Source organism: Solanum tuberosum, unplaced genomic scaffold, assembly GCF_000226075.1.
Source record: "Solanum tuberosum cultivar DM 1-3 516 R44 unplaced genomic scaffold, SolTub_3.0 scf00173, whole genome shotgun sequence".
NCBI classification, from domain to species: domain Eukaryota; kingdom Viridiplantae; phylum Streptophyta; class Magnoliopsida; order Solanales; family Solanaceae; genus Solanum; species Solanum tuberosum.
The window spans coordinates 705,931-719,301 of NW_006239104.1; the positions used below are offsets into that span (position 1 = coordinate 705,931).

Consider the following 13,371-nt stretch of genomic DNA (forward strand, 5'->3'; position numbering starts at 1 on the left):
TTTTTTTTCCTTTCCTTTTATTTTTTTATTCCTAGAAATATGTTATTATAACTTAATAAGAATTGCAAAAAGTAATTTTACAAAATTTGCTTTGCCTTTTTTTGAATTTTGTTTGAATAATATTATACACTATCATTATTATATAATATATAATAATAATAATAAAGTTAAAATAAAATTATGCATCGATATTTATTTTACTTTAATTACATTTTTCCTAATTTTTAAAGATTGAAAAACTTACATTAAAATTTTATAAAATATCAAAAATAACCATATATAATTCCTATGATCATTAGTGCTATTAATTTTTTTTACTTCCTTCTGTTAATCTCATCATTACTATTATTTCCTTAAATCACTTATTTTCCTTTCTTTCTTTATTTTTTTCCTTCCTTTATTTTTTATTCCTAGAAATATGTTATTATAACTTAATAAGAATTGCAAAAAGTAATTTTACAAAATTTGCTTTTGCCTTTTTTTGAATTTTGTTTGAATAATATTATACACTATCATTATTATATAATATATAATAATAATAATAAAGTTAAAATAAAATTATGCATCGATATTTATTTTACTTTAATTACATTTTTCCTAATTTTTAAAGACTGAAAAATTTACATTAAAATTTTATAAAATATCAAAAATAACCATATATAATTCCCATGATCATTATTGCTATTAATTTCTTTTACTTCCTTCCCTTAATGTCATCATTAATTTTTATTTTATATTATTTTCCCTTAAAATCACTTATTTTCCTTTCTTTCTTTTGTTTTTTTCTTTTCCTTTTATTTTTTTATTCCTAGAAATATGTTATTATAACTTAATAAGAATTGCAAAAAATAATTTTACCGAATTTTCTTTGCCTTTTTTTAAAATTTTGAATAATATTTATATAATATCATTATTACATAATATATAATAATAATAATAATAATATATAATAAACATAATAATAAAGCTAAAATAAAAAAGTGACATGACACTCTTCTTAGTTCAGCATTCATATTTATTTGTTAGAACTAAAACACAATTTCAAAAATTAATGCTATAAATGTTTCTTTTCTCATAACTATCATTCTCTCTCTCTCTCTCTCTCTCTCTCTCTCTCTATATATATATATATATATATTAAGTGGTTTTCTATTTTTAAGTTTTTTTAAAAAAAAACTTTGAACGCGTTTGGGAAATTCAAAAAGTGCTTTAATCGATTATTATTTATTTTTTAAAAAAAGTTAAAAGTCAAAAAATGAGTGTTCCCAACTTATGACTTTTATATATCATTTAACTTATAAGCTACTTAAAACAATTCAATACAAACACCCCCTTATATTTAAAAGCCCAAAACCTGTGTGAAAAAAAAAAAAACAACATTTGAAAAATATATTAAAATTCTATAATTTTTAAAGGTTATTACGGTGTCAATTCTTTGCTAATATTTCCTTTTGAGTTTTTTCATTAGGTCATTACTCACTTTGTTTGTTTTTTAATATCGATTTTGAATAGCATGTAATGATATTTTTTATGGGTTACATAGTGTTTAAAATAAAATTTAATGAGCAATTGACGTGATAGCAATTAAGGGAAAGAAAGAACGTAACAAGTAAAGTAGATGCGAAATATTATTCTTACAATTTTTTTCATTGGAGATGCGATTTTAAATATGCAAAGTCCATTTACAATTTCAACATCCCTAAAATGACCTTCGTATCTTTTAAGTAGGTGTTCAGAGATAGATTTTAAAAAATAAATAATGTTATTAGTTTTTTTTTTTTGACGAGGCAAATCCAATTCAAAAAATAATTGTCTTTTCTTCTGATTATTTTTATGGTGTTTCACCTTATTTTGATGATTTATTTTATTTTTTGGTATGATTTGTTGATATATAAAAGAAAAAGTTGCGGATCTAAATAAAATATTACTTGTTTCAATTTAATTTTTGAAATACTAATATGCCGCGCGAGGCGCAGTTCAGTTTACTAGTTATAAAATATACGTGCATATTTGATCCTTGAACATAACAGAAGGTAACGGAAGTTAGAAATTTTTTATAAAATTATCATTTGGAAAAGACATACTCCCTCTGTCCCAATTTATGTGACTTACTTTTCTTTTTAGTAAGTCTAAAAAAGAATGACACATTTCTATATTAAGTATTTCCTCTGTCCTAGCAATAACTTGATTGCAAGCTTACCAACCAATAGCTACAATACCACATTCCACCAATCATATTGATTATCGAGGGGCCGTAGGCGGTGATTCAAAAATGTTCATTTTATTTGATAAGTAATCAAGGAATTCTCCAGAGAGTGAGTTTCTGATCATAATGACCACCTAAAGTTGGATTTCCAGTTGTAGTTTTTAGTTTGGGGTGCCAACAGTAGCATAGTTGCCTAATTACTTGCCCACTTTTCCTTTTTTAGTTATCTCTAATTATTTGTCCATTTTGACAAATCAAGAAAGGACAAAAAAAATTCTCTATTATACCCTCAATTTATTACTTTGAAAAATATAGAACTTCTAGAAAATCCTGAGTTTTTAATTCATCTACTTCAATTAATAGGAGTAAAATGGTAAACTCACAATATCAATTATTGTTTTCTTAATTGGTGTGCCAATTCAAAAGTGGACAAGTAATTAGGGACAGAGGGAGTACTTAATAATTTAACTTTAAAATGTCTGTTTTACCCTTAGTGAGATGATTTATAGCCACACAAATTTCTGTCATTCATTTAAGACCACAAGTTTTAAAAGTCTTCATTTCTTTTTTAAACTCCGTGCCGAGTCAAAGTACCTCATATAAAATGGGATAGAGGGAGTAATATATAAATGTGTCACTTAACTTGGTTTTACTTCATATTTATGCCCTTCAACTTCGTATGCATAAGTAGACACTTAAACTTATATAAAATTGAATAAATAGATACATGAATCCTATAAGGTCAAAACATACTTAAATTTTAATTTATTTTTATTTCATACCTAAACAAATAAAATGTAAGTTTTATAACTGAATTATCACTCATTAATTTAAGAGGATAAGTTTCATACCACAATGGTGCTATGCATGTGATTTTGCTGAATTTCATGGTGGTGTAGCAACAACCAATCAGAAGCTAATGTTTAAATGCATCCCTTTTGTGTCTCAACAAGGATCTCAAATAATATAGCCATCCCTTGTATTAAAGCACATATCCAACTTTCCACGCAAACACGCAATTAATGTTAGCATAATCTATACCGTGTTAGGTGGACTCATATAATTGCTTATACCTTGGTCCCATCAAAGAAAATTGGAGTTGATTTTTCAGTAGTTATAATTGAAAATGTCACTTTTTATTGAAAAAAATTTAAGATAATAATTTTGGGTGATTATATGAGAAATAAATCCATTTAACTATTTATATAATATAAAAAAAAAAAAAATCAATTTTATGGTCCTAAATTAACGTTATGTCAATTGTCAAATGTACCAAAAAAATGTGTTAAAATAATTCAATTTTATGGTCCTAAATTAACGTTATGTCAATTGTCAAATGTACCAAAAAAATGTGTTTTTAATTTTGTGGCCTTAAGGCTTAAACATGCCACAACCTGAAAATGAAGTATTGCTAAAAAAAAAGGAACGTATGATTTTTTTTAAACAGATTAAAATGTAAAGTAGATTATTCTTTTTTAAATGGACGAAATATATAATATGGGAGTTCGGAGCCAAAAGGACAATTTTTTTCTTCAAAAAACAAAAACGGCACATTCAAATTGTTTTTAACCAAAAGGGCAAAATCGTTCTGACAAAAATTGACGCCGTTCCGTAAAAATTGCTGCCTTCGAAGCGATTTTCTCAAAAAAATAATTTTTCTTTTTTTCTTTAATAGCAGCGTTTTTATATAAAAAAAATAAAAGTAAAATCGCTGCTATATAGCAGCGATTTTGTTTAAGAAATTAATTTTTTTTTTAAAAAAAAAATCCTACCCTTGCAGCGAATTTAATAAAAATTATAACTGAAGGCAGCGGTTTTCATAAAAAGCTTTTTTTAAAAAAATATTTACACTTTCAGCGATTTTGATGAAATTTTTTTTAAAAAAAAATTAAAACTGAAAATCGCTGCCTCGGCAGTGATTTTTTCTTTAAAAAACTTGTTTTTTTTAAATGGCTGCCGCCGAAAATTTATGTAATTTAAAATTTGTTCTTTATGCTTTTTTTTTTAATTTCTTAACAAAAAATCGCAGTTTTTTTAATATAAAAACGCTGCTATAGCAGCGATTTAAAAGAAATAATGATTTATTTATTTTTTAGAAAATCTATGCTAAGGTAGCGATTTTTATTTCTTTTAACAAAATAGAAGAAAATCGCTCCGTCAGAAGCGATTTTAGCCTTTTGGATAAAAAAATTTTGATGTGCCATTTTTATTTATTGGAGGAAAAAAATGACCCTGGCTTCGGACTCATATAATATGCAATATAAAAAAAAGGAGTAAAATCTTGCACTATGAGATCAGCTTGAAAATAATTACACGTAAGTTGTCCTTACATAGAGAAATTAGTAACCTAATTAACACGAGTTCTTGCTTTTAGGGATGACAATGGGGCGGGATCAATGTGTGGGGTGGGTTTAAGATTATGTGGGGCAGGCCAGGCGGATTTAAGATTGTGCGGAGCGGGAGGGATGCGGGGCAGGTTGAAGTGGGTTTTTTTAAAAATTAATGCAGGTGGTGGGTATATGTAATTTTATGCGGGTTCAAACTTACTATTAACTTTTTACATGTTATAAGAGTGATAGAACATTATTTATTAAGATAATTTCTTTATAACTACTAAAATATTCAAGATAGTAAATGAAAATGGTTCAATAAAAAATAATATAATTTCTTACAAGTTTCCTAATTGACGTCTAAAAAATAAATTTAAGTCGTTATTTATTAAATTGATGCAACTTAATGAAAAATAATTTATTTTTAGTATCAAACTTAATTAGAAAAAGAAAATATTATAAAAATTATGTGGGACCGGTCTATGCGGGGCGGGTTGAAAATAAAATAAAAATTATTATGCGGGACGAATTAAATTTTTTACGGATTAAGCTCAACTCGCCCTGTCCCGCTCCATTGCCATCCTAACTCGCTATAACAGAAAGGCACATGTAGATGCATCGACTTTGCAGTACTTAAATTTTAATAGGGTAAATAGGAAACATATATATATATATATATATATATATATATGTGCATTCCCCTAATATATACATTTAGTAGATTTCTATATGTATATAAAGGCCGTTGAGGCAAAAGCTTTTACACACAAGTTGGGGCAAAGCTAGAAGCACTTGAACAAAAGAATGGCTAATAAACCTGGCATTCTCACTAACTGTCCATGGGCATGTCTTGGCAACTTAAAGGTATACTCTTTCTACTAACATTTATGGTAAAAAGTTGCAGGGTCGAAGCTACGGGTACTAGTAACTTTGATCCAAATTAATTCTGTATATTTATTAAGAAATCCATTGAATATGTACATTAACAAATATCAGAATCCATAAACTTAAGATGATGGATCCAATATGATTACTCTGGTAAAAGTAAGTTCATGGTACACACCAACAATTATCAGAATCCATATATACCCTTTTCTAGTACTCCTATCATTTATGGCAAAAAGATATCACTAGTAGCTTCATGCAACTCTATAATAAACGTACCGCATACGTATTACATGCGACGGAGTTGGCATTGTCACTTCTCCTAATAATTTTTTTTTTGTTTTTCAAAAATGATTTGTTGGGATGGTGAAGTACTTGGTATTGGCACCATTTGCGTGTCACAGCATATACACATTCTTCATGAGCAAAGATGAAAGTGAGAGGGACATGTTCTACATACTCCTACTCCCATTAACTCTCTTCAGAATGGTTCACTACCAGATATGGATATCTTTATCCCGCTACAGGACTGCAAAGGGGAACAATCGAATTCTTGATAGAAGCATTGAATTTGATCAAGTTGACAGAGAAAGCAACTGGTATATATATATGTACCTTCATTTTTCACTTTTTGTAGATACAAGGGATCTAACAAAACGAAAGGACAATATAATGCAAAATTAAATGATTGAATAATTAATTGTTTTGTAGGGATGATGAGATCATACTTTTTGGGTTGGCATATTATATCGGATACTTGATTCTGGAACAAGCTCATCACATGCCTATGTGGAGGACCGATGGGATCATTATAATTGCCTTGCTTCATATTGGTCCTGTAGAGCTCCTCTATTATTGGCTACACAGAGCTCTGCATCATCATTTTCTCTACTCTCGTTACCATTCTCATCACCACTCCTCCATTGTTACTGAGCCAATCACTGGTAATTTGTTTTCCTTCACTTTGATTAATTAGATGTGATCAATCTTGGAGAAGATGCATGCAAGTGATCATGTTAGTTCTTATCTAACTAATTTGAAATTGATCTTCGGTTGTAATTTTGAAGAAAAATAAAATGACTTCTCCAATAAAAGTAGGGGAAACAAGTTCCACAAGTGGCATGATTGTCTCCTGAGTCCTCCACGCTCTTTAACACACTATATCCCCACCACCCTCACACCCCTCCCCGGCTACCCCCACCTCCAACTCTCATAATGTTCACCTAGATTATACACAAATGTTGTTTTCTGCTTATGTACCAAGAAAGACGTTTTACCAAGCACACCCTTAAACTCAGATATATACTATTGACACGCCATACTGTAAGTCACATGACATAACACTTCAATTCTTGTCATCATTAAAAAATTTCAGAGAGTTAGCCTAACATATATAATTAACGGGGGGATAGTGCAATTTTACCAATCAATTACCAACTTGTATGGTTTACAAAGTTATTTTATTTTATTTTTGGCAGCTGTAGTTCATCCATTTGCTGAGATACTAGCATATTATACACTCTTTGGCATACCTGTATTCACAACATTATTCACTGGGACTGCTTCTATAGCTTCAATTGGTGCTTATGTCATCTATATTGATTTCATGAACCTCATGGGGCATTGCAACTTTGAGCTAATTCCTAAATGGATGTTCTCTATCTTTCCCCCTCTCAAGTACTTCATGTATACACCCTCGTGAGTAAAAACTTCTTGCCCTGTATTTTAATGAGTTTAAGTGTTTTTCTCCGTGATGTTTTATACAACAGTCTCTAATTAGGCAATTATTATTAAATTAATCTTTAATAAGTAACATGGTTAAAATGACAACTAACCTCTATTATAACTTGTAAGAAAAAATTCAACTGTCAATGTATAAATTTTAGATCATATTTCAGTTTTTATATTCGATTTAAGAGCAGTTGTTGTCTTCTTGACATCTACATAGGATGTCTATATTGATAACATGACCTTTATGTAAGCCAGCAGCTAAGACATTTTTTCGTGTTACTTCTGAAAGATTCAAGAACACTTCATGTTCATGCATATCTAAATGGTAGTACAATGGTCTGATTAAAGTAACGAGAGAGATGCGGCTCTTCTACTAATGTATAGTCGCAGCAGTACAAAGGCTCGGAGAGCAGGATATTTTATCAAATTTGACTTCTGCTTCCAACTTTAGCTACTCAGGGAAATAAATAGAGACAATGGAAATTAATGTTTCTTTCAAATGTACTTTTCCTATAGTCAGTAATAACTGAAGCTCTGTATTTGTGATTATTTATTCTTTTGCCACTAATATCAACGTTTTGGTGGCACAGGTACCACTCACTACATCACACCCAATTCAGAACAAATTATTGCCTTTTCATGCCACTCTATGACTATATCTACGATACAATGGACAAGGCATCGGACACATTGTATGAGAAGTCACTTGAGAGAGAAGCTGAAGTGCCTGATGTGGTGCACCTTACACATCTAACAACCCTAGAATCCATCTACCATCTTCGACTTGGATTTGCATCGCTGGCCTCAAAGCCTCACACCTCTAAGTGGTATATGTTGTTAATGTGGCCCGTCACACTATGGTCAATAATGCTTACATGGATTTATGGTTACACATTTGTTGTTGAGAGAAATTTGTTCAAGAATCTCAAATTACAAACTTGGGCTATTCCAAAGTATCGCATACAAGTAATTAAGCTATCATTATTGAAGATTGTTGTTACATTTTGCAGGTCCGTTGTTAAAGGGATTAGTAATTTGTCTTGATTCTTGATTTTGTTGCAGTACTTTATGCAATGGCAACGAGAGAGTATTAACAATATGATTGAGAAAGCCATCATTGAAGCAGATCAAAAAGGCATAAAAGTGTTGAGCCTTGGACTCTTAAATCAGGCAAGTCAAAATATATGTCTAAAAAGCCTTATAATACCCATCCTTATTTATCTATGAGAAAAATGCATGATCTATTCTTAACTGGTAATTATCTTGCAAGCTTATCGCAAAATGTTTTTTGTAAGCAATCTCAACATATTGCTATTATGGAGAAAAAGATTTAAAAAGAATTCACCCTTTCACCCTATATCAATGTTTGTAGGTTGAACAGGGTCAATTCATATTTATGCTTTATTTCAAATGTAACTTTCCAGGAAGAGCAACTGAATAGTAACGGAGAGCTTTACCTAAGAAGGCATCCTCAGTTGAAAGTGAAGGTGGTAGATGGAAGTAGCCTAGCTGTGGCCGTGGTTCTCAATTCCATTTCTAAAGGAACTTCTCAAGTTGTCGTTCGAGGTCGTTTGTCCAAAGTTGCTAACTCCATTGCTCTTGCCTTGTGCAAAGGAGGAATTCAGGTATAATTGACTATTAATCTCCTCCACCATTTTTGGTTTTCTGTTCTCTCATTCATCATAATTTTCTTTATATAGGTTGTCACGTTAGACGAAGAAGATTACAAGAGACTTAAAGCAAAGCTTACCCCCGAGGCTGCAACTAATTTGGTCCTCTCAAAATGTTATAATGTTTCAAAGGTATAAACCAGAAACAGATTGAAATATATAGACAATTTGTAACATTTCCTTGCACCTGCCCCTTCCTCCTCGATCTCCTAACCCAAAGTTTTATCACTATGTTGAGGTTTGAGAACAATTTTGGATTTTTAAAAGTCCAAATATAGAAAAGAATCTCCCCCAACATGTCATGTCATGTCTCATTTCTATAGATTTAAAAAGAAACTCTTGATTGAAGTATTACATTGCAGACATGGCTAGTAGGGGATGGATTGAGCAAAGATGAACAATTGAAAGCACCAAAAGGAACATTATTCATTCCTTATTCACAATTCCCACCGAGGAAAGTTCGCAAGGATTGTTTCTACTTCAACACACCAGCCATGATTGCTCCAAATCATCTTGAAAATGTAGACTCTTGTGAGGTTAGAAAGGGTTATTTAATTTCTCTTCTTCTAATTTTGATCTTGTTTTGGTAATTAAAGAAATTAAATGAGCCATTTTACTTTTTGAATCAAGAATTGGCTGCCAAGAAGAGTGACGAGTGCCTGGAGAATAGCTGGAATTGTGCATGCATTGGAAGGTTGGAATGAGCATGAATGTGGTGACATGATACTTGATACTCAAAAAGTGTGGAAAGCTAGCCTCGTACATGGTTTTTGCCCATTAACCAAGATTTCCGTTGCTTAATTAAGACTATGTATAGACTGCTCCATTTACTATTGAATCTTGGATCACTGGTGACTTTGTGCAACAGATGTATTTTGTTGCTCAAGGTGTTGAATTTTAATAAGTTCATTCAATAAAATTTGCCCTCAATGTACAAGGCTAACCTAGCAAATAAGATTTGAATTATTTTAAGGTCTCTTATTAAAATTTGGCTTAAAATGAACCATTCCAATTGTCCTCGGTCCATGCTCCCAACCCAACTCCATACAAACCTTGTGACAAATGGTTTAGTATAACCTACCAGGATAATATGTTTATGTTCTTACTACTCACAGATTGGTACACACAACTAACCAAGTTATGAGAATTCAAAGAGAATTCGTGAAAACTAACGTGGAAAAAATCGCATATGAGGAATCAAAATCAACAAATTTGAAACAAATCAGAAGGAAAATTCAAGAGTAATACTCACTTGTATACACAAATTAACCAGAGTAATACTCATTTAATAGTTTCATTTTAAAATATTTCTGTTATCAATAGCTGGTTCAAAAAAATCGTTATTGTTATTTAAATGGGTTAAAATGTCCTTTTAACAAATTAATATATATATATTTTTCCTAATAATAATTTTTCTATTAGTAAATACTTATTCTTACTTCAATTGTAAGAAAACTTTACACATACAAATATTTTCTATTTTATTAGAATTGTTTTTATCGTTATCAATAATGAAATTAATGATGAAATTGTTATAATCTTATGTATATAATCTATATTAACAGTTAAAAAGGTACTATATGTAGGTATTTTAGTTTCATTGATAAATGAGATTAAAAAATGAAAAAAAGAAGAAGCTCATTTCCTACTTATTTATTAGTTAAAATGAGATTAAAAAATGAAAAAAAAGAAGAAGCTCATTTTCTACTTATTTATTAGTTAATGTGAATTTAAAAGAAAAGAAACATAAATAAAATTCTTTATTTTTAATATTTTAATCAGGAGTAATGTGTTTAAAAAGAAAAAAAAAGCAATATAATTATTAGATAAAAGGACGTAGTGACCAATTAAGTAACACTACAGACATTTTTAGTCCAAACCATAAGTGGAAGACTCTCTTTTAGACCAAACTATTACTTTCTCCGTCTAACAATAGTTGTCGAACAATATTTATTCAATTTAGAAAATTAAGAGATAATTTACCTTTTGTGTCTATTTTACCCTTGTTATTAAATGTTATTTATCATCTAACACATTAATTAATGTATTAAATTTAATAAAGTCAAATGATAATATAGTAATATTACCCCTATTATTTATTGTTTCTTAAGGAGTGTGCCAAGTCAATAGTGGACAAGTACATTGTTGAACATATGGAGTAATTGAGTGCATTTTTATTTAATTTTGCATAATTCAAGGGTAATTTTAATCTTTCGTAAATTTAAGACTACTAGTTGTTTCCTTTAATTTTTTGCCTAATTCTTTTTCAAATTATGTGGAATTATTTGACTAAGCACATAGTTTAAGATATATAAACATGTTTTTTTAGAAATTTATGATCTATAATAAGTTAAATATTTGTGTAGCGATCCTTGTGGTCGTTTATGCTTGCAATCTCTTTCCCCTTGTTGGACCCTTCCCACAACTTCATTTTACTGTCTGTGACTTGTGAAATGGTGTCACTATTTCTGACGTGATCGAATATGTTTCTAAGAAGATTTTTAGTTTTGAAAGTTAGAATTTGAAAAATTTGATCAAATTCATCAAGATGGATCGAGTCAGAAATTAAGTTCGGACATTTTTATCAAATTCAAAAGATAATTTTTACTAACATGAATTTTTCGAGTCTCAAGGATTTTAAGTGTAATTTTAAATTTTCTTGAATCGATTTCTAATTAAGTTAACAAATAGACTTATTTTTTAACCAAGTGAAATAATTCAAATTTATCCATAAAATTTTAATAATAGGGTTACTATTCTAACGGATGTGCCACCATCTTCCTCAAACACTCAAAACCTATGATATCTATCTTTATCTCTCGAACTCTCAACTTAAATTAACAATCATCCAGCCCAACTCAACCAAATGAAACTCAAACGATGATTAAATTACAGTCTCAATCTCCCTTCTTGTTTACATAGTAATTTTGTCCTATAAAACATATTTAGTTTATCGAGTAAATTTAAAATAAATTTAATATCACCAAAATGGTTATCAACTAAAGAGTTTTATCACATAAAATCAATGGACTTTCATTTTTACCTCAAAAGTCACTCAACTATAGATGTTTTACTTACAAAGTCACTAAACTTTGATTTTTACTTCAAAAGACACTCAATCTATATAATTATTTTTTCCATTAAAATTTGCTTAAATGAAAACTTTATTTAAAATCAAATTTTAAAAAATAAAAAAATATTATTAGGTAATTTTATTTAAATTAAAGATAATAGCTTCTAGTAATCAATTTTTTAAAAGGAAAGAACTGAGAATGTATTGTAAAATATTTAAAGGAGGTTTAAATGGAACTTTTGCGTTCAATAATTATAATTACTTTGTCCCAATTTATAATCACACACTAGCTAACTTAGTTTGGAGGTTCTAGGACATTTATGACACATAAATTTTTTTAGGGATTGCATCATTTAGATTGGTCCTCGTATGTAATAACTTCAAAAAAAATTATCTTATTTTTAATGTATTACTTTCCTCAATAAAAAAGAAGAAGAAAAGAACCGTGTTTGACCGGACTTATAGTTCAAAATAATTAAAAAATACTTTTGAAATTTATAATTTAAAACAAAAAATAGATTTTTTTGTGTGTCTATAAACTGTTTTATTAAAAATAAAATAGAAACTCTAAAGCTAAATTATTTTTAATTATAAAAATTGACTACCACAGAAATTAATCCAAAAATAACAATTGTATTATTTTTTTTGGTACTTGCCTGATCTAATCTAACATATTGAGTAATTAAATAGGTGGCGACTCCCTTTTATTAATGCGCACACAATTACTATTAGCATGAGCTATAAATCCTAGATGTCGTAATTGGCAAGTTGCTTATCCTTATTAATAAGGTGAGAGTTCAGATATAGCAAATGAATTGACCTATTAAAATTTTTCGAATTATAACTAATTAATTTTGAGTAATAGGCTACAATTTTTAAGTTTCATAATAAGATATAAGGAAGATAATATGAATTTCTTGAAACTTTTGATTAGAAAGGAGATTTTGTGGAGATAAATTGGATTGATGTGGTTCAAATGCAAAAGAGACACGTATTAGGATGGAGTTACAGGCAATTTAACATTAAATTGATTTTGTCACATTTCTTAAGTTCTTACGCAAATAAATATAGGGATAAAAGATTAAATTTGCGCTTTTGAACTAGAGTCGGGTCAGATATATGTTGTTTATTAATAGTGTTTAGCACTTTGGTGTCGCATGTCCATACATGACCTTTTCCTAACAAAAAACTGATCAAATTTACTTTTGAATTACGTGGAATGTTCTAAATTTGCTAATAGGGGTGTACAAAATCGAACCGAGAACCGAACCAAATCGCAAACCGAGTCAACCCGGAAAAAAAAACCCGACTAGTGGTTTGGTTTGACTTGGTTTGGTTTTGAAAAAAAAAACCCGACTATATTTGGGTTGGTTTGGTTTTAACTAAAAAAAACCAACCCGAGACCAAACCAACCCGAATTTATATATATAATTTTAAAATTTTATTTTATACATAAAAATATTTACTTTGATATAA

At 29.3% G+C, this 13,371-nt stretch overlaps 1 protein-coding gene and 1 non-coding gene across 2 annotated transcripts; both read left to right on the forward strand.

Moving 5' to 3' along the window:
* Positions 1 to 4,346: 4,346 nt before the first annotated feature.
* On the forward strand, positions 4,347 to 4,420 carry MIR8013 (microRNA MIR8013). Its single transcript, NR_127175.1, has one exon. It is a non-coding gene; the product is annotated as a microRNA MIR8013 (primary transcript).
* An 859-nt stretch (positions 4,421 to 5,279) lies between these two features.
* Positions 5,280 to 9,765, forward strand: LOC102579884 (protein ECERIFERUM 1-like). The gene is made up of 10 exons (XM_006354558.2): positions 5,280 to 5,400; positions 5,794 to 6,020; positions 6,133 to 6,365; positions 6,900 to 7,119; positions 7,743 to 8,118; positions 8,215 to 8,322; positions 8,577 to 8,777; positions 8,853 to 8,954; positions 9,185 to 9,358; positions 9,453 to 9,765. Exons 1-10 carry the CDS (start codon positions 5,341 to 5,343, stop codon positions 9,621 to 9,623), a joined length of 1,872 nt encoding a protein of 623 aa, XP_006354620.1. The 5' UTR covers positions 5,280 to 5,340; the 3' UTR covers positions 9,624 to 9,765.
* Positions 9,766 to 13,371: the final 3,606 nt, after the last annotated feature.